Here is a 22171-nt window from a genome sequence, read left to right as displayed (position 1 = left end):
AAAATCCTATTTTTCAGGTTGTGAATAGTTACTTAATTGCCCCTTACATATTCTACAATACTTCACTAATTGGCCTGCAAATATTCTTTACAATAAGAATTTTCTTTACTGAAAATAATACCTACCCTAAAATGGCTAAGAAATAACTTCAAACATACGACGACGTATAGAAATGAACAAAAAGTTTGAAGAATTTTGGTTCAGTAAACGAATGAGTGCTTGGAAAGACTTATTAAAATACATAAGTAATTTACTTGCTTATAATAATATGCCTAGCCTTTTCCCAAAGTATATTGGGGTCCACTTCTGCTCTTTACGAGATGCGAGCTCAGTACCATTTTAAACATCCACAGCGACTGTCTATCTGACCACCTCAACCTAGTTATTTTATTTTAATATTATTATTAGCTTGAGGCTAAGCTATAAAGTAAGTTTTGTCGAACGCTCTCGTCTCAAGAACAACTGGTCCGGTTTGAAAAAAATAAAAATAATGCAGTTCTTGCGTCAAGGAGCAACAAAACAGCGACACATACATACAACCTTCCACCTTTTTGATCAATCGCTAATATATTCAATGATTTCATTAACCTTTCTAATAAAAATATATCCAACACAACACTACTTACCTACAAACCTTTTTATTTACTTAATAGCTTTCGCCCGCGGTTTCATCCGCGTCCCGCAGCCGGATGGTGACAAAAACTTTCCTAATGCTTAAACCTTCTCCCGGGTCTAAGTTACCTCCCCTCTAATTTTCAGCCAAATCGGTCAAGCCGTTTTCATGTTATGTCGTGACAACGGAAAGCGGGTTTCATTTTTATGTATATAGATTACATTATTTATTTTTACAATTAAAATTAAAAACTATTCTAGTAAACTTAAATATCTAGCTTATAGCTTTTAGCGATAAGACCGCCCATTGTGTCACCGATTTCAAAATTTTCTGTTTTGTTCTTGTTAATTTTTAATTGGTGTGCATAATAAAGAATATAAATCTATCTATCTAAATATCTTACCTAATCTACATATTTATAATAAAAACTTTTGAACCGCTGACCTCATTCAACTCCCTTTTTCTTAGACCTATATTATTCGGTAGATTGCGCTAACTATCCCAAAAGAGTCCTTGGTGGCTCAAAGTGCCCCAAAGTGCTCAAAGAGTACGAAAAGTGGTATTGCGTGAGGTATCAAAGAGTCTGCAAAAACGTGCTCGGGGCGAAACGAGGCCCAAATGTTTTGCAAGCAGGGGCTTACAGTCACCATGCTGTGGGGTAAAATTCAGGACTTTTTTGTTTAAAGGGCGCCGACCCTATCCTACTAATATTATAAATGTGAAAGTTTGCGAGAATGTAAGGATGTATTTTTGTTATTCTTTCACGCAAAAACGACTGGACTGTTTTAGTTCAAATTTGGTATGTAGATAGGTGATTACTTTTTATCAACACACCACGCGGGCGAAGCCGCTGGCGGAAGCTGGTACAGAATAAAGGTATATAACCCGACCGTTTTTTCGTGCAGTTGACAGTCTGAGAGTCAGCTGTCCACTGAACAAAATACTGAGTACCCCTGTAAGTACGATAAAATGAGTTTACCATGCACACTTTTTTGATTAAGAAAAAGTTTTTACAATCAAAGACAGTTTATTTATATAAAATTTTTTTTTTATAAGTTTTTACAATCAAAGACAGTTTATTTATATAAAAGTTTTTTTTATAAGTTTTTACAATCAAAGACAGTTTATTTATATAAAAGTTTTTTTTCCTTATATTCTGGTATAAAATCAATAAATTAAACAATTTTATCTCAAACCTCATGTTCGACGATATCACTTTCTACTAGGCCGTACCGGAATGTACCATAAATAGGTTGATAAAATAAGTAGTCACCGGAAGATCACGCATATATTAAACTACCAAAGTTAGCTTTAAGGAAAAATATTTAAATAAATATTTGCTAAATCATGATTAGATAAGCTCTTTTGCATGGCCGGTGGTAGTTTTTGCTAAGTTAAACTACTTCCATATATTATTAAGTAATATATTATACTTAGTTACTATGTTATAAATATAACTGAGTGAGTCACCTAGTTAGTCTAGTTTTATTATTTTCGAAGATATTTCGTCATCTCGTAAACAGAAGACCAGTTCGGTGATATACACTCAGCGGCACGGAATTTGGCCCAAACAAATACAAATAGATATCAGGCCAGATAGCTGTTGTAAATTCTAATTTCATATGACATATTGTCAGTCCTTTCATAATCGTTAATTAAAATACAGAAAAATGTGTGTCTGTTTAATTTTTGTAACACTAGAAACAGATTCCGTTGTTGGAACACAAATCAGGAAGTTAAGTTTAAATTCGGATAGAAATTGCCGAAGTACTAAGCACGTTCCAAAAAAAATTTATGATTATGGTCGTTTTTTGTTTCTCTTTTTATCACAATTTGATCTGAAAATTACCCTTACTGCAGCTTAAGTTGCTCAAGTAGTGTTGCTAAGACGTCAAGGGTAGAAGCAGCGGAAGATGGTTGAAACTTTAAGTGCACCGCGTACAAGTTAAAGATATGCATAGAAAATGTATGACCAGACTGGCCTTTACACAAGAAGACCAGAAAGTGGGGTATAAGGTGTTCGTCGGCGCACGACGACCGATTTATCGTACGTGAAATAATGAAAAATCGGTTTCTCACTGCGTTAGAGATACGCTAGCCTTTGCAAACAGCAAGAGAAGTCGATGTCAGTAAGCGCACATTAAGAAGAAGGATGGAGGAACGGGATGTGCGTGCTCGAAGACCAACTCGAGGCCCGGAACTTCTCCCGCACTATCGCATAGCCAGACTTAGGTTTGCAAGAGAACATGCAAATTAGACGCATGACCAATGGAGTAAAATTTTATGGACCGATGAATGCAAAGTCGTCTTAAGAGCTCCAGACGGCCGTGAATGTGAATGGAGAAAGCGCGGAGAATGGTTTCTTCCCACCACTACCAAGCAAACAGTCGGTTTTCATGGTGGGTCCATCTTGGTTTGGCGAGGCATAAGTTCAGAAGCCCGTACTGAATTATTGGTTGTCGAAAATCGTCTGACAATAGTGCGGTATATTGAAGAGAACCTTCAAAATCATGTTTTACCCTGTCAGGGATTCATAGGAAGTGAAGAATTTCGTATAATGCAGGACAATGCTTGACCTCACGCAGCTCTTTGAGTAACCGATTACTTGTTTGAGGTCGGTATTCAAAAATTGGACTGGCCTGCAAGAAACCCAGCCATGAATCCTGTAGAACATGTCTGGGACATGCTTAAAAGACAGGTCCAAGCAAGTCGTAACCCACCACGGACTCTTAGTGAACTGAAAACCGCGCTGGTAGCTGCCTGAAAGGAGATCTCTCAGGTGGAGATAAAAAACATCCTCCAGAGCATGCCAGATCGTATGCAGGCAGTCATCAGATCAAGAGGAAGAAACACCCATTATTAAAATTCGATAACTTTCTGTTTTGTTAAAAATGTTGAATTGAAAAAGTTTATGGTGATTATTGCGGTAAGGACTCTGTTTTCTAACTCAATGAAACTTTATGAAAATCCTCACAATTCTGTTGTTTGTTAGTCATTTTCTTTTGGAAAATGAGTAAATTAAACAATTTTAAAATAAAACTTCAGATTTTTCATTTAAATAATGGTTATAAGGCTCAAATGTGTTTGGGCCAGATTCCGTGCCGCTGAGTGTATTTGTATTGTATTAGAATTAAGTTGGGTTCGCTTCCAGTTTAACCGGATGCAGCTGACTACCACTGTGAAAAAATACACTGAGTACTGAATTAAAATCAGGTATCCCAAGTTTTTTCTTTGACTCATGTATAGTAAGTTCAACTCAGTTGTGCGCGCGGCCTTATGTGTGGGTAACCCTTGTACATATACAGTAACTTTGTGTGCGTGACAAGAGGTACAGTCGGGTACAATACAGTTATTTAGGGGTTGTATACGGGGGTTTAAAGAAAAACAGTTATTACGTAATTTAATGTTTATTTATTTATAATGATTATGAATCGCTATTTGAAAAATCAAATGATGAATTTTCGGATTCGCTACTCTCCAAGGAGAATTATAAATTCTGACTCCAATGTCAAAATGTCTATAGTATTCTTCTTTTTTCTTTTCTACATGTCGACAAGTATTACGCCACATCCCTTCATCAATTTGACTTAAACGTTCATCTAAGAGTTTCATTATTTTGTTATTTTGGTCGACATTATGCGAAGCAATATAACTTTTTAAAATTCCCCACAAATTTTGTTTACATTATTATACTAGATTATACCTCTTTTTACATTCTTAGTCCACACTTTTATTTATTGTCCACGTACCCCGAGCTAGAAAATATGTACTTAAGGAGTATTCAATTCTTAGATACTGTCAATGTCAATTTGAAAAGACGTATGAAAAAATAATGAAAAACTATATTTATTAATAAAAAGCTTTGAATGTCGTTTTATTTTTTGAAACGCTTTATCTGACTCCTTAATAATTTCTCCGCGAATAACTAGTATTTTCGTAAACGACTGTACCCATAAGAAAAAGTGATAAGAACACGTCATGCTCGGACGACGTCACTGTCACACGAATGAAAGTTGTATATTTACAAGCCGACGCACACATAGGGCCGCGCTCAAATCTGAGTTGAACTATCTATACCTACTTTTGTAAATATTTACTAACCCTATATAGATCTACTAGATACAGCTACCAGCTAATAGGAATTAATCCGCGCATCCGGACAAAAAATAAACCTAGCCATTCTCGATAAATGATCTATGTAACACTTGAAATCATTGTTCGAATAAGTCCAGTAGTACTTAACCTTAACGTATTCAAACATTAATATAGACTAAACTAAAAAAATATACTAAAAAACTGTCCTACCAACATTTTTATATTGTCACCCGAAACTCTTTTGATCTCAGAAGCGCTAAATCGCGGCCGCTCTCCATGTTTGCGAGGAGCCTCAACGAAACAGCTGAATGTGGAAGATTTTAGTTTGTTTAGTCAACAGCTGGATGAAGCGGTGATTTTAAAGCATTCAAGCTGCTGGAAGAGCAGAATACATGCTTATGTAAACTCGCGCGTTTTTAGAGTTAAGTTAGTTCAACTATATTCTCCCAACAGTTACACCCGCATGCTGTGGGTACCTCTGCACGAACCCGGATAGAAAGTAGCCTATAGCCTTCTTCGATAAATGGGCTATCCAACACTGAAATGTTTTTTGAAATCGGTCCGGTATTTCCCGAGATTTGGCGAGCTTAAGAAAACAAACATTTCATCAGCTTTATAATAATATCATGTAACATACTGCATTGTTAAGTTTTCATAGAATTTTAATTGACCCATATAAAACACAACACAAAAGAAATATATAACCTTTCACCTAAATTCCGACACATACCAAACGAAACACATAAATCTCTGATTTATTCGAAAACCTTCGAATAACCTAAGGCTAAGAATCTAAATCGCTTCGGAAATATTCCCATTAAAATTTCCGAAGTCAACAAAACAACTATACAAATATATTAAGCTGTACAATGTTGTGGACTACCCCCCAATAAATATTAAACAAATATAAATCAGAAACTCGGTGGTAATTAGTTGTAAAACGTACTCAAATTCCTTCTATTGTGGGGTCCGAATAAATCACTCGTCGCCACTAGAGATGGGACACGACGACTAATTGGGTATTCGACTAATTTGAACTTCAAATAGTTTTTTTGCTTTTGTAGTTTATTTTTAGATTTTCAAGCTAAGTTTAGCTTTTTCTTTTTCTTTGAAAGAAAGAGTAATCAGATGATTTTCACAGTAGAAAAACTACAAAACTTCGACCTTCTTTTTCCGCAGGTACGAAAAGTGTAATATTTCTTTGGACTTGGTAAATAGGTAGATAGATATTAGGTACAAGCGTAATTGGCAAAATATATTTTTTGGCAAAAAATATTCGCAAATTCTACAAAACAAGACTCACATTCATTTAAAAGACTGAGGAAATGCCATATTTGATCTCATCAAAATATGCAACAAGATCTTCAAAATACTAGGATTTTTCATCATTCTTCTAAAACCTGACCTATTTACACAAGGACTATGCATGAAACTTGCAAAATGCTCATCTTTAACCATCACACGTCCACAAGTGGCTTCTACTAGCTGTAATGGCGATTTTTAGTGGGATTCCACTTGAAATTCTGTGGCAACACCAGATTACGAGCTTGAAGATAAGCGGGTGTACTTCATGTCATGTCTTGACTGAATAACAATTGACGTTTAGACAGAAAAACACATCGTTATTGTTCTAGTTATTTCTCTTATTGTGGCTTTGTTATTGTTGTGTGGTGTAGTAATTATAAGTAGCTACTGTTTGTGTCGGCAAAAATATTTATTTTGTTGTCTCCCTTAGATTTTCTCCGATGGAAGATTTCAATGGAAACGATTATAGACATGTGTTCAAATGGCGTTGTTTATTGAAAGGGCTAGGCGTTTGATTGAAAGGCCATTCTAACCAGCTGACTGCATTGAACTTAGAGGAAAAAATTTTTGATAGCACGCTATATTCTAAAGACTCGATTTTACCTTTTTGTACCTTCTGTATATGTTAAGTTACTGCTATAAAAAAACTGCATATACTTACATATACAAAGTACAGTTGAAGAGTAAAGTGGCTTCATATCTCGGCCGACTTCACAACTCCCCCATAAGATCCGAGCAAGATAATTACACTACACGGCCTTTCAAAGAGAAGAGACGGCAAACTTTTTCCCTTCCTGTACTAAATTACCTCGTTTTAGAATAGTTTCAAACTAAACGTCAGATGTACAGTTCTTTCTAGATTGTAAACCATTTTACATTTAGTATCTAACCTTTTTTTTTATAAAGGCAGAGAAGATACAAGATACAAACGACCACCGCGTCAACTACTTAATAGAAATCCTATCAAAATCGATGCATCTGTTCATGAGTACATTGCAAACAGACATATTTGGTTGAATTGCCTTTGTTTTATAATTCATATGTAGTAATTCCATAAATAAGGAAGTATCTCAAGGGGTCAATGTGTATCAAAACATTTGGATTTCTCACCGGTGTTGTGTGAAAGTGGAACAGGAAAAAAAATATTAAAAATCCGTCGGTTATGTGCAGTTGAAGTCAGGTTTTTGTTACTTTAATGGCAGATTCATAATTGCTTAAAAGTCTATTATACTGCTGCTTTCTAAAAAGGTAAGTTTATAAAAAAATCTTCTTAAAACGATAGAGAGGAAGAAGATGACTAAAGAAACTGGCTGTGTTGTGTGAATGTCGATATGGATAGAAAGAATGTTACTTGTGAGATGACGACAGATAGAAAACTATGAAAGAAGAAAATATACTCGAGCCCAAATAAAATTGGGATAAGGGCAGGGTGATGATGATGATGATGAACTGAATCCATGGCCGTTAAGCCACTAACTCTTAAGGTAACGGTGTTTACAAACATTTGTTCTGACGAAAAGTTAATAAACATACATAACAAAATTAAGAAGTTACTCGCCCCCAGTTTTGCATACAAATTGCGAAGTTAAATTTATTTTCGAACTTCCTCATAAATAATAATGTTTTTGAAGGAATTAAAATGGGGCTCGTTGATAAGAAAAGTTACATTGGTACATAATTGTATTTCTTTTTTATCAATATTAAAGTAATTCGAGATTAGAATAGGAGGACTAAGTTTTCTTGGATGATGTTTTTTTCATAACCTTCTTACCAAGCACCAAGTATAAAAAAGTTTTAAAATATTACATTTACCATTCAAAACTAAATAAAACGCATTACAAATTCACTTAAAAATTAAACGACTAACCCCCTCAAAATATTCCATTAAAACTCCAACCAAAAAACAATTAGTCACTTTAGTCGACTATTCAACTTTTTCCCATCCCTAGCGGGGAGAAAATTAAGTGCCTCAGGGGTAACAACTCAAAACAATTATTACGTAATGGGGGTTATATTAAATAATCGGATCGTTTGTTCCTACTAAAATATGTAGAAAACGGATATTTTGGGAAGAATGCGAAGCGGGTTAATTTATTATTCGGGTTCGGCGATTCATAATCGATTAGGTGTTGTGGTTTATCTGTGTCAGTTTTTCAAAAGGGGTAAAAGTAAAAGGAGTTTGCTATATTAATCATTTTTGTATGAGATAACGGTGTATGAGAAGATACGAGTATGAAACGCTATATTAATTAAATCCCAACTCTCATTTCTCATAAATGTCCACGCCAGCCTACTTTCCATTCTACAGGTTGCACAAAAATAAATGAGAAATTCTGTACACAGATCTATACTTTAGGCTACTTTTTATCCTGTTGCGAGAAGTAGTTCCTACGGGAACCGCCAGGAACAGCTGGCACTCTTTTAAACCATTCCATTCTGTTTTCCACAGCAAACTCCTTTTCCCATTCATCAGGACAACGAAAGAGAGAAGGTTTTAACTTTCCATTGTCAACCCTTTGTTGTCAAGTATTGGCGGGAAAATTAGCGAGTCGCACAAAATGGCGGCCGGCACGGTAATTCTGTTGTTCGCCTGATGAATTCTGATTATGGGCACGTAGTTACCATTCGTGGGGGAAATACTGAAAAGGTAGCAAAGTTTTTTCGGTCCTAGGATAGAAGGTATAAAGATCTTAGTTTTGTCGTTATAATATTTAAGTGGTAGGAAATTACTAGGGAAGTGAGAATTGTATAAGAAAAATAATAATACACGGCCGAATTGAGAACCCCTTATTTTTGGTAAATCGGTAAACAGTGTTTTCAAAGGTTAAGAAGGATAACTCTTAAATTATTTATTCATCACATTTGGGACAATATACCTCAGCTCAAAATGGAACATTATATCAAGCAAAATCATAACCAAACACATAATAGCATTTACCGGTTTTGTGCAAACGTAATTTAATTTCGAGCCGAAATATTAATGAAACTAATTATCATAACTGCATCAGCTGTGACATTTAAGCGGCAGACATTTTAAAACGACCACACGAATTTATTTTTCGCCAGTTGCTGATAGCCTATCAGGAACTTATCCGACAGATCAACTATTAATACTATATACCTTTGGTTTATTGGTTTACCTCAATAAAATAATAGTTTAAAAAACTAAAAAAAACATGCATTTTGTAACTTTTTATAGCTAATCATGTATTGTCATCAGACCTCAGAGCGTGTGCAAAATTTCATCCTAATCGGAGACCGGGAAGTGGGTCAAATAAGATTCCAAGATTTTCTTACATACATATGTACTAACAAGTGAACCTAATATGAGCATGTTAATAAATATCGGGCAGAAGTTACAAACAGGCTTTATCTGGCAGATAGCATTAACTATCAGATAGCTAACGAACAATTTATCGGTAACATGTGAAATGTCACTAAAAATGTACCGGTTATTCATTGAATGTACTTTCTGTAATTATTTTGACAAAACTAGTACAAGGTGAATTGCGTGCTGTCACTCAAAAGTTGAAAAATGTCATTTGTTATTTAATTTTACATGTATTATTGTTGAACAATTTGTGATCATTGGTTTGGCACTAAGTGTTTTAAATTCGCATTGAATCTCACGTAAGCTTTTATTTACATACAGATCTTCTAATGGCAACTGATGTCATCTCAAAATTTTGAAAAAAACACGTGATAACTTAAAATATTATCCAAGATATTTCTAGAACAAACTTAGCGTAATCAACCTTCAAGTAAAATTTCAAAACAGAATAACTAAACACTCTTCTTAGAACAACCACAGTTTTCAACATCAGAAAATAACAACAAGAATTTCAAAGTCTTAAACCGCAACGCTTAAATTAGCACAAAAATAGCGTCTAAAGTCTAAACTCAACCGAGAAAGCTTGGTTTCCTCTCGAGAATTCGGCTTTATACCGGTTTCGGCCTGCCGCCGGTTTCGGCCTCTTGTAGTTTCGGCCTCGGTCGACAATGGCGCAGTGTAAACGTCGCGGTTTCTGGCCACAAGTGGAAACGGATGTGTTCCTGGAATGTCGCTTGCAGTTTGCTGATGTTGTTGCTCAAAGCTTTTGTTAATGTTCCGTGTATGGAAACATTGGTGTAACGGTTTTGGAACATTTGCAAAGTGATTCTAAATATCGGCTTATTGGCAGAATACATGAAAACGAATGAAAAGACCAACATGACACAAATGTTAATGGAAAGAGGCACACTTTTTGTAGTCTCCAAAAAAATTTAAGTTTCCAATATTGTAAGGTCGTTCTCAATAACATTCTTTCTATTTGTTGATTTGCAAATAAGAAATACAATTTTCACATTGGCCCCTTACAAGTAATCCGAAATCCCTATCTCTAATAAAGAAAACAGAAAAATAAACAGATAGATAGAATACAAGGAACGGGTATTAGATTAGATGGTTTATTAAGCTACACTAAAATGTTTGAATATTAGAACCTTCGCTCTCATAAGATTTCAAGCAAGAATCAGAAAATATGCACCACCCACAAGGAAGATTTACAGTCCAATCATACCCAATGCATTTCCCCATTCCATTTTCAAATTAATTTCAACGAAGCAAAAACTAAACTACCCGTCAATACTGAAGGCCATAAATTCACGATCGGTTTAGGGACTGTATGACGTCACAATTGGTTGGCTCAGCAATACCGCCTGATTTATGGTCCAACTGCCATTGCTAGATAAAATACTACCCGAAATTGAGCTTTGTTTCTGTTTAAACGGAATTTTTGAATTTAACTGTTGTTATGGTAGAGAAGATCATGAAATTATTATGAATGTGAAGTTAAGCTTAAAAGCTAAGGTGATATGGGTGAAATGGTTTGATAAGATTAGTTGTCAGTCATTTTTGCTTCTGACAAACCGTAACGATTGCCAAAGATGATCAATTGACATTCGGGACCCACCAATTTGGTTAAGATCAAGATGGGACTAATATAGGTGATAAAAAATTCATGTCTATAAAATTACATCTAAATTGCTGTACCTCTAACGTTTAAAGTTATTCTTACGAAACGCACGTGATTGGAGGAAACAGCTAGTTCAAAACAATAACAGTGCGAAACATTCTAAAATTAGAAGTCATAAAAAAATGATACCGGGGAAACCCCAGTGTTACCAAACCAGATTTACTTTTAGAACTATTACGAAACTTAGTTTCGTACATTGAACTCTATTCTTTGGTCAATAAAGTTTTTTTTAACCAGTGGTCTATAAGTCACGTTTCTTAAATAATCATATAGAAACAGGTTTTATAGCGATCTAAATATAGGCCTCTTGCTGTGGTTAGAATTCCATGAGTCATCCTCTATGCGTATTCTAAAGTTCAGGTCAAATCAGAGTTAAACTAGGTAGACGAAGATAAAGAGACTGTGGACACATTAGAAGAAAATCGGAGTAATTGTTTGTTATGCCTCAAACACAATAAAAGATGTAGGGTACAATTTTAGAACCAGAGGCAGCCTACAGATAATGGTCTCCCAAAAAAAAAAACAGTTGGGACATGGAAAAGAATTATTGGCAACTTACTTACTGATATTTAGCACCAGTGGCAGAGAGAACACCATGGAAAAAATGCTACAAGACCAGACCTGGGTCTCAGAAGAAGACGTTAGGTGCTTATCTATCTAGAACCACCTCGTTGCCTCGCTCATAAGATAGTCGTCGTAACCACTAAGAACGCTCCAGCTTATCCACTATTGGAGAGGTTACTTAAGTGCAAAGCACAGTTATTTCTCAAACATAGTGGACACCAAGCTTAAACTTACACGTGCCATAAAATGCGTGTTAAAAACTCAAAATTACAAGGTCCAAAAGTCATGTTTTACCATTAACGTCACAAAACACCATGTGGAAAACCTGGACTTCAGAATCGCTAATACGTCATGAGTAAGCATTTTATATGAACTTCGATCAGTAGTAGCCAAAAATAGGCCTGTCATTATTATAGTTTAGAAAACTACTTCCAAAACCAGTTTCGACCGTTTCCTCCAAAAAACTCTATAAACATTTGAACCACGGGAAATACCACAACAAAACTTGAACTTTGTATCATGACACGTTTTTAGTAAAAACTTGTTTTAAGTAATGTAAAGTCCACGCCGTAAAATCATCAATGTATCAAAGCGTGGCGTAATTATCGTATGTAAAAAACTTTCGATGTTGGCTGAGGGCAATGTACCCGTTTCGGCCTACGAAATCAGAGGTCCAAAGATCAGTTATGACTCGTCAGTGGTCCAAAGTGTGAAATTTGGAGTTTGGACAAAATCACGATGACTGGCAAAGCCGTAATGTTTATTTTTTAACTCGGTGAGGTGAAGGCCGATTAGGCAGTGTTTCTGAACTCAGGTGTCTATTAAGTCACACGTTCTCAAAGTTTTTAGTGTGGATAAAGTTTGAGATATAAGTGGTTCTCAAGTTTTGTTTTTTTTTATTTGACCAATATTTTTTAATATTTTACTCAATCATACTCTGTAATGGTAGTTATAAAGTTTGTTTTGTCTCTATCAAGGTCAAATATTAGACAGGATTTTTTATTTAATATAAAAAGTATAGCTATCTATATTCCATTTAAAAGATTTTATTTATTTTATATAGAAAACCATCACTAAAAGTGATCAAAATAACACGCACACCTGCTTATTCACAAACTTTGAAAGAGAGAAAAAATATAAATAAATAAAAAAATATTGTGAGCGATGTATTAAGGCATTTAAAAACCAGGAAAAAGCTACCATTAAACAAAGGTTCAAAATTCTGCTCCGGACATACTCACAGACGAGTTTACATGCAGTTTTACGCGTTTCAGTGTATTTAACTTTATACATTCCCCGCCGTTTCGGGAACTCGTGGCCATTCCAAAAAGTTTTGGAGCACTAACAATGTCCAAAACTAAATATGGTCTAGAAGTTTCTAACTTTGCAATGGTATTTAGAACTGTTTTTTTTTCAAACCCATTGTTATTATTGTAAACAGGTCTTTAAAAAAAAGTCAGTAAAAGAATGAAAATATTACTATTTAAGTCAATTTCTTCATTAACTACTTAGCAATGTAAATTTTATATTTAATGACGCATTAAGTAAATGTACGAACCGCTGCGTAAAAGTACTTTTAATGAAATTAAGTATGCAGATTTCCAGAATCCTTTATTTAAATGTTAATTCCTCTGGATTGAAGCATTTTGCATTTCAATTTACGCTGTTCGCGAATCAAGTTTATCTGTAAATAAAATCAGTGTAAAATGTAAACAAGGTGCGTCACTTCGCGCAAAAATAAAAATAGGCTGAGAAAATTTGAATCACGATGACTATTACACTATGCGTAAACTAATCACAGAAACAAGAAATGAACAAAAAAAACAACCGTAGAGAATAATAATAAAAAGTTTGAGAACTCGAATATATATCAACGGCGGAAACCAGTCCACTAATATTCGAATCACGAGACTGAGATCGACAGTCGGCCGGCAGCCACCATCACACACGGTACCGCGGAATGGATTTTACCGGTAAAGTCGTTATCGTCACCGGTGCGAGTTCCGGCATTGGCGCGGCCACCGCCAAGCTGTTTGCACAACATGGAGCTACACTCGCGATCGTAGGCAGAAACGAGGCGAGATTACACAGCGTTGGAAACCTGTGTGAAGCTGCCAAAGGAATACCGCCCTTATGTCTCCTCTACGACCTGACTGTCGACCAGAACTGTGAAGAACTCGTCGAAAAGACCCTGCAAGCGTTCAAACAGATCGATGTACTTGTCAACTGCGCTGGGAAAATAAGCGTTACTTCACTGTTTGATACTACAATGGAGAATTTTGATGATCTGGTTGCTATAAATCTTCGGGCACCTTACAAAATGACTCAACTGTGTACGCCACATTTAAGGAAGACTAAAGGGAATATTGTCAATGTCTTCGGAGCTCCTACGGCAGTCAAACCTGGATTCATGCACTTCGGCATGTGTAAAGATGCCATGCAGAGGTTCACGAAAGCAGGTGCTTTGGAGTTAGTCGTCGAGGGCATAAGAATGAATGCAGTGCGTCCAGGGTTGACAAGAACTAATATTTTGGGCAACTTAAACGTCCAGGAAACTGATATGGATCAAGCTTATGAGAAACTTGCCAAGACTGTGCCTAGCAATGTGATCATTGAGCCTGAAGAGGTAGCTAGAATGATTCTGTTTGCTGCAAGTGATATTGCCCCAAACATGACCGGTGCTAATTTAGTAGTCGATGGAGCTGCATCGGGCAACATTTAGTGAGCGTGTGATAAAATAAAATCAAACATGACAAAATTACCGTGACCTATAGTGTGATTTATGTTGAAAACAATTTAAATTTTGTCGCTGACAACGTAAATACCACTGGATTTCATTGGGAAATATAACAATAATATGGTAAGCCATATGTTATCACAATAAAACTCACTGGAGTAAAATCTCATATTTTGTAACTGATTTCGTTTTAATTGGAATCCACTGCATAGTCCATTACCACACATGTTATTATTTCATGACATTGACACTAAAACAGCTGACTTTACACATTCAATTGTTTGGGAAGCCATCCATTCAAATTGAGCTACAATTATTCAAAACTATGTACAATTAAATCAACTCCACTCGACACACTTAAATAGCTACAATAAAAATAAACATACCAAATCCGTGAATTATAATTTTGGAGGCCATTAAGATTTTAATTAACAAAATTCTCGAAGTGACCATTATGTAAGAGCGTGAGCATATGAACGGAATGAATACATATTTACAAACAGTTGTAAAAATACGACTCAAACTTAAGTTGGATGAGGAAAACCTGTACAATAATATTGTGATGACGGTAAGCAATTATGACGTAATTATGACTGTCGCGTTAATGTTGAGGTAACAGGTATCTTAGACTGTTGTTGTTAATAAGCACGTGTTTTTGTGGCCACAGATCTGCAGCATAGTAACTGTTTTTATATGTTATTGAGGAAATTATTATTGATTTATAAACACATGACTTTGGTTAAAGGACTTTTTCGAGGACACCGCCTGATAAACAAATAATTTTCTGGCTTCTTTTTTCAGAAATAGTTGCTCTCTCTAGTTTTGCCTCATTTAACTTTTTTTATGGGAAATCGTCAAATGACCTCTCCTGCTGTGGGTGCAGCATGAGGGAGTGTCAGACTCTTACTGACTAACGCCCATCATGTTCCTTCTTTAGTCCTTTATATATCAGGGCCACGGTAACTCTTTCGAACAATCCCGCCGCAAGGCAGGCTTTGGCCCTAGTGGGCCCCAATGAGATTTGCTGATTCTCTTTGAAGAGCGCGTGGAACAACGACACGGAGTGTCTCATTTACCTACCTACATGAGTTATGTTATTACCTAGACGACACTAGGTTTTCCCGATAGGAGAAATCTTATTTTTATAAACATCGTAGGCAAAAAATTGCTAAAGATCAGGCAAAAGAGTCTCATGTACATTTTCAATTTATCTGAGGTTGACATTGGCATTGATAACAGAAGTCATGGACCTGAAGAGAGTTCATTCTAAGTTCTCATAATCAATCAAGTTGTGAATGATGATGCTGATGATGACTTAGTAGATAATAATGCAGACTCATTGCGGTTACGTAGACTAGACTTAACTAAATCGATTAACGACAGGTTTTTGCAGGTACACGTAGCTCTGTAGGCATGATTAAGCAATATAAACACCCAAGCAAGTTTAAATAATTTATTGACTCATGCACATACCAATAAACTAAGTATATACAAAAAATCTAATAAGGATAATGAAAGACTTAATCAGGAGAGACATCTGACTAGACCTACTGTTTTTTTTGTATGGCTAAGATATTTCATGCGATTGCATCAGTATCCTCAGATATTTCCAAAATTGCCTTGCTAGACCATGCTTAAGTATTGAACATTTGTGCAAAATCATACTCGTAGCGTACCTACCTAGCGATTTCAAGTGTATATTCATCTATCTATCAATAAACAAGACAGTTTCTTACTCCACATATTTGTAGCTGCCCCTTCACAATCAATTGACATAACAATCCCAATTTACCTACATACGAAGGCACATAATCCCAAAACAATGCGAAGCCTATATTCACTTGTGAAAGCAACAAAAATCTTCATGTGGCACACTGATGAAAACCCAAGCATTGTTTGTAAGCCCCAGTGTTCGCGGTCGTGTAGTTTCAGGTTATTTTCGCAAAAAATCTTGGCCTTCGCAAATGTGGGAGGGAGAATCACAGCTCATTCTGTGTCATAAAAATGGTGCTTTCAATTTTCTTGAATGTGAAAGGTCATAGTTTTGAGTCTGTTTCGTTTTTGGGATCATGATTTATAATGTTGACCAAACTTGTTAAATAAAGTAATTGCTTAGTTACTTCATCAAAAAATATTCGAGAAAAATTGTTTTATCACAAAGTAACATTTAAATTATACACAGTTACTATGTTCATATATCTTGATAACTAAGAATTAAGTTTTCAATACAGCAACAATATTGCGACGGACACAGTCATAACATCGAGATAACACACACAGAATTACATAAACCATCCAAGGTTGTACACAAAATGTTATAACTCAAACATGTAAACAAAATAAGGCGGCTACTGATAAGCGATGATAAAGTTATCAGTATTAAACTGAACACAGTCATACACGGACGTATATACGATAGTAGAGAATTCGCGATAAACACAATATCAAAAGGAAAAATGGATCAAATAGACTTAAGTGGCAAAGTGGCGATAATAACTGGCGCAAGTTCTGGGATAGGAGCAGAAACGGCATTTGTATTTGCAAGATTCGGAGCTAAACTAGCTCTAGTTGGCCGAGATGAAGTGAGACTCTTGGAGACAGTCACCAAATGTTTAGCAATAAACGACGTCGTACCATTGTGGATACCACTAGATCTAGCCCATGAAGGAGTCTGTGAAACAGTGGTACAAAGAACAATAGAGACGTATGGAAGATTAGACGTACTAGTCAACTGCGCAGGAAAAGTGGCAATATCATACCTCAGCGACAAGTCAATGAAAGTATTCGACGATCTGATGAACGTGAATTTCCGAGTACCATATCACTTGTCCCAGTTATCGTTGCCGCATTTAATAAAGACGAAAGGGAACATAATAAACATAGGATCTTCGATGTCGAAGCGGACCCAGAAAGGGATGTTGGGATACACGGTAGCGAAAGCAGCTTTGCAAATGTTCTCAAGACAAGCTGCGTTTGAGCTCGCTCCATTAGGAGTGAGGATAAACTCAATAAGCCCGGGGCCTACAAATACGAATATTGTGGCTAACCTTATCGTTCACAATCCACAGTTAATGGATGAGATAAATAGTGTTGTAAAAGAATCTTCATCATACGGGAAATATTTGGATCCAAAGGAGATAGCTCTGTTGATATGTTTGACAGCAAGTGATGTGTTTCCCAGTTTAAACGGTTCGGACATACTGTTTGATGGTGCTGCCTCTATGGCGTGATTTTCGTTGTTTTTATTTGTATGTGCTATAAGTGATTTGGTTGTGAAAATAAAGGATGTTTTTACGTTAATGTTGGTATGTTTTCTTGTTATTTATCCTTCTTTTTATCGTTCTGTGGGAGAAGCCCATCTTCTACTCTAAATAACCATTTAAGTAATGAAGCTTAAACTCTTTTCTCTCTATGTCACATAATAAAAGTGTTTATCATCTAAATCTTGTAGAAAAGTTTCATCACTCGTTGATAAAAAATCAGCAAATCATGGTATTGATTCTTATTAACTAGTAGTCTTACATGAGTTTTAATTTTAATTCTGTACACGTAATCTGCTCTTCCAATATTAGCATTAGCTACAGTCTGATAGCTGTCTACATCAAATATTTATCTTTCATTACAATATATTGGACTTGAAAATATCGAATCTTTACTACATAGTAACATCAGACATTAAAAGCAAATATAAATGAAGCCAAATTACTCATTCCTCTTCATAAATCCTTATTCCCAAGGCAATAGAGATGAAAATTGCGAATTCTCGCAAAATATCCAATGTTTGCACACACTTGTTACGCAAGGTCAGTTACGCACCGGACTAAATTAGATAATTCATTAAAATGGCTTCTCAGAATTTTCGTTTGATTTAGCTGGTAGCGTTTTTTGGAGACCTTGAAATAAAGAAACAGGTATTGTACTTATTCAAAACCGGTATATTTTGTTGTATGTAAAATAAGGTACAAGTCATTATGTAACTCTGTCTGTTTGGATGTTATCTTTTTCTGACTAATATAATATAACAAATGCGTTTGTTACTTGCGCTTTCTGACAAACTGCTCATTTAATTCAGATAACATTTCGTGTGATGACCTGAACTCTGAAGTTATCTTGTAAGTAACATTTTAATTACCCTACTTTCATCTGTCTACTACATCGAACTCAAGTCCGTAACTTGGGCAGTCCAATATTACTAAGACTGGCTGTCAGACTTTCTGGCTTCTGACTACCCGTAACGACTGTCAAAGATATACAACGCGCCTTCAAAAATACTCGTAATGACATAACTTAGCCACATGCACGTGCCGATCGTGAAAAGCATAGTTTTTTCTTACCTGCTTTCATCTGTGAAGAATTACCTGATAAACCACCAAAGAAAGTCCAGGATTTTGTATACAGATTTCAATCTATATTCAGTTTTAACGAGAAAAGCGACAGTACAAACTCATTTATAATATTACTGAAGATAATGTAGCAGTTTGTCAAACATGTCATTACTGGGCTGTGAATACTGCGTCAGAGTGAGACGGAATGATACACGTGAATGCTGTGTTAGATAGAGACATAATGTTGTATTACGATGATGCTGTGGGAACGTGTGACGTAGAAGAAATAACGGTAGGTAAGGTAAGTATCGTTCTTGAAATTACAATACTAGCTTCCACGTGTGGTTTTACTCGCGGCCTGAGGAAATTACTTCCCGCTCATGGATAAAAGTAGCTTTTATGAAATTCTGATAAACCCTGAGCTTTAGTTGTATGGCTATGTTAATTAAAAAAAAGAAAATAAGTAAATGAAAATGGCTTATTATATTAATGAAAATGTATAAGCTATATTACTACCTAGTTTCAATCAAAATCCATCCAATAGTTTTGTAATGAAAGATGAAAAACATTTATTCATACTATATCATGATATTAGTGATGTAACTGGTCAAAAAATCTGATTACAATGACATCTAATCCTCTAGTTTTTGGAAGCTACTTAATCTGTATTTCTTCTATCTGACTAATTTAATGACTAGTCTTTCCTCATTCATAAAATATTTCTATGCTTATCACCACGTAACAGAGATATGTTATCACAGGAAATAGTAGATCATTTATTTACATACATATATCTTGAAAACTGGACTGAAGATTATTTAAATAAAATATGATCTTATAACCATTAGTAGACCCTCTTAGTAATTGAAATGGAGATACTTAAGTTTATATCAATAAAAATATGTTTCTTTCTTTATGTTTTGATGTAACTGAAACGTGTTAATTAATCAGAGGGTTAGTGTATATAATATTTATAATAAACTAGCTGTTTTCCCGAGGTTTAAGCGTATCGCGTGGAAATAATATAGTCATGTTACTCAGCAAGAATGCGGCTACCAAACAGTGGAAGAATTTTTCAAGTCAGTTCAGTAGTTTTGCAGCCTTTAAAAGTACAAACAAAAATATGTTTCCTCTTTGTTATATTTGTATGGAGTCTATATACTATGTAGAGTATATACTATAGATAGAATAAACCTTCTGTCTCCTACTGCAGTTGGGTGAAGCATAAAACACGCGACTGGCACATTTCCTTACCTGTAACAAAGAGATACAAAGTTATTTTCATAAAAACTCCATAAATTCACGGGAGAGAATAGCGCCCCTGGACATACATATACTCTCATTTAATAACAACTGAAGTTTTCAACAGTGTTTGTTAAAACATTTAGACAATTTTATAAAGGCTCTTTTACAATGTTTATCGATGACATTATAAAGTTTAGTTGCAACAACAATTGAATAAGATTCTTTAACATACACATACATTATAATATAGGCTGACAACCGCGTCAAGTAGGAACTACTAAAGTTCATCAAAATCCGTTCAATAGTTTTTGCGTAAAATACTGACACCGCAAAACATATTTCAAGTCATAAGCGGTAGCGATTTTTTGTCATACATATAGAGGCCCGCCATTTAATTCGGAATTAAAAATACTACATTTCTCAGTTAGCCACCAGTGATTTAACTTGTATATGTTATGTAGGCGCATGACCGGTCTAATGACGTCGTGTGTTACGTTCAGAAACTAATAATCTGTTTAGGAACAGAGATGTAACAGTATTTATGTGAATGTATGAATAAAAAACTACTTTCTATTGATTTACTTCGGAAAACTTGTCGAGAACAGTACACAATGACACGCTTGTCTAACGTCTTATTTGTCATGAGCGACGAAGACAATGCGATTAAATAAAGCTTAATGTTTTGATTGGCTACGGTGTAAAACACGAGCGATGGCGTTTTGTAAGTATATTTCTTTTACGTTGAATTCTACAATGGCTGGTTTTGATAGATGGTAAGTACAGATTGTAAATATCCTTATGTAAAGAACGTTAAAAAATCAATAAAAAAATCATGTACCTACTATTTACGAATTCATCTATGTACATGAAAAATTTTTGAAGAATTTAAAAATAAACGCGCCAACGCCGACCTGGAATCGAACCCACACCCTCATACTCGAGAGGTTATTCTTTACCCACTAAGCCACCAAGACTTATTCAGTGGTATAACGTAGGTACTGCTAACTTTCTTTTGTAACACAAAGTACACAACACAAGGCTTAAATAAATCTCAAAAATCTATTAACACCAACAAAATGAATGACATTACAAAACTATTAGCATTCAATTACCCAACTATTCAACCCTTATATCTTTCACTTCCTCGCTCCACATACCGGTTTGGCAGTGCGTGCGCGCATTACATCAGTGACAGAACATTATAATCAAAATAATGTGACACATACATTGTAATGAAACATAACAATGTCCCTCGTGTTGTGATGATGAGAATGTAAAGGTAGACGAGGGTGACAGCGGTTTTAGTTTGTAAATTCTATGGGTATTTATTGTACTTTCTCCGTGTAAGAAAAGGCTGAACCAGCCGGGAGAGGGGCACTAATGGTGATATAATTATTTAATCAAAAAACGTAATGATCACTCGGAGGTAAGTGATTATGGACACTCGCAGCAAGAGGGGAACTGCATTGACGACTTTTTAAAAAGAATACGCTCTTGGCTTTAATTTTGTCTTTCAATCATAAAGTTACCTGTTTGTGAATTGTATTTGCTTTTTAGTGGAGAAAGTACAAGCAAAAATCAGAATAAAAATTATAAAATAAAACTTCACAAAACGCGATTGCCGCTCGTTACTCGGCCCACACGCCACTCGAAGCCCAACATTCTGGCCCACTTAGTTTGGCACAGTCTAAATATCGTCCCCTAAATAAAACAGCCATTGTCTCGTCACATGCCAACTGATCACCACACTTTCATATCCTGTACTCTGATTAATGGGGATTTTATTCCGGGATAGCTCTCTTGGTCGAGGTAAGAGGTCAAATAGGCAGTCGCTCCTTGTGAAACACTGGTACTCAGCTGCATCAGGTTAGACTGGAAGCCGACCCTAACATAGCTGGGAAATGGCTCGACAGATGATGAACTCTTTTGGTTAAATCACGGTTGAATTCATTAACCTATCCTAAAGATATGAATGATCATTATCTATGTATGTTCGTATTGAAAAAGAGAATCTCTCTCTATAATTTGGTAAAAACTATAACAGATCTTAACATTGTAGGGATTAATCAAATTATACACCAATCAAAACCTCCACAATATTTAAAAGACCGCAAATGCCTATTTGAAGGTCGGGTACCAACCTCTCATTATGGATAACGATTACCTTTTACGATTCTGTAAAACACTTTTTCTTAATAAACTTCTTATGAAAACTCTGTACTTTCAAACGACTTAAACCATAAACCATTAAAATCAACCAAGCAAATTAATT

General features: G+C 35.4%; 3 protein-coding genes across 6 annotated transcripts in view; 2 read left to right on the top strand and 1 right to left on the bottom strand.

The window, feature by feature from the left end:
• The window catches only part of LOC110377678 (heterogeneous nuclear ribonucleoprotein L), a 428881-nt gene that overhangs the window by 158644 nt on the left and 248066 nt on the right, over positions 1–22171 (bottom strand). The gene's annotated exons all lie outside the window — the stretch shown is intronic.
• On the top strand, positions 13479–16261 carry LOC110378282 (3-oxoacyl-[acyl-carrier-protein] reductase FabG). Its single transcript, XM_021337476.3, has one exon. It carries the CDS (start codon positions 13553–13555, stop codon positions 14312–14314), a length of 762 nt encoding a protein of 253 aa, XP_021193151.2. The 5' UTR covers positions 13479–13552; the 3' UTR covers positions 14315–16261.
• LOC135119035 (uncharacterized oxidoreductase SSP0419-like) lies at positions 16468–17629 on the top strand. The gene has a single exon (XM_064042369.1). It carries the CDS (start codon positions 16786–16788, stop codon positions 17557–17559), a length of 774 nt encoding a protein of 257 aa, XP_063898439.1. The 5' UTR covers positions 16468–16785; the 3' UTR covers positions 17560–17629.

The sequence above is a fragment of the Helicoverpa armigera genome, chromosome 28 (genome assembly GCF_030705265.1).
Source record: "Helicoverpa armigera isolate CAAS_96S chromosome 28, ASM3070526v1, whole genome shotgun sequence".
Taxonomy (NCBI): Eukaryota; Metazoa; Arthropoda; class Insecta; order Lepidoptera; family Noctuidae; genus Helicoverpa; species Helicoverpa armigera.
The sequence above is the reverse complement of the archived record's forward strand: the minus strand, read 5'-3'. Positions and strand labels throughout refer to the sequence as shown.

What these genes read in the sequence shown, in the direction of transcription:
- LOC110378282 (XM_021337476.3), top strand. Translation starts at nt 13,553, where the DNA reads ATGGATTTTACCGGTAAAGTCGTTATCGTCACCGGTGCGAGTTCCGGC.
- LOC135119035 (XM_064042369.1), top strand. Translation starts at nt 16,786, where the DNA reads ATGGATCAAATAGACTTAAGTGGCAAAGTGGCGATAATAACTGGCGCA.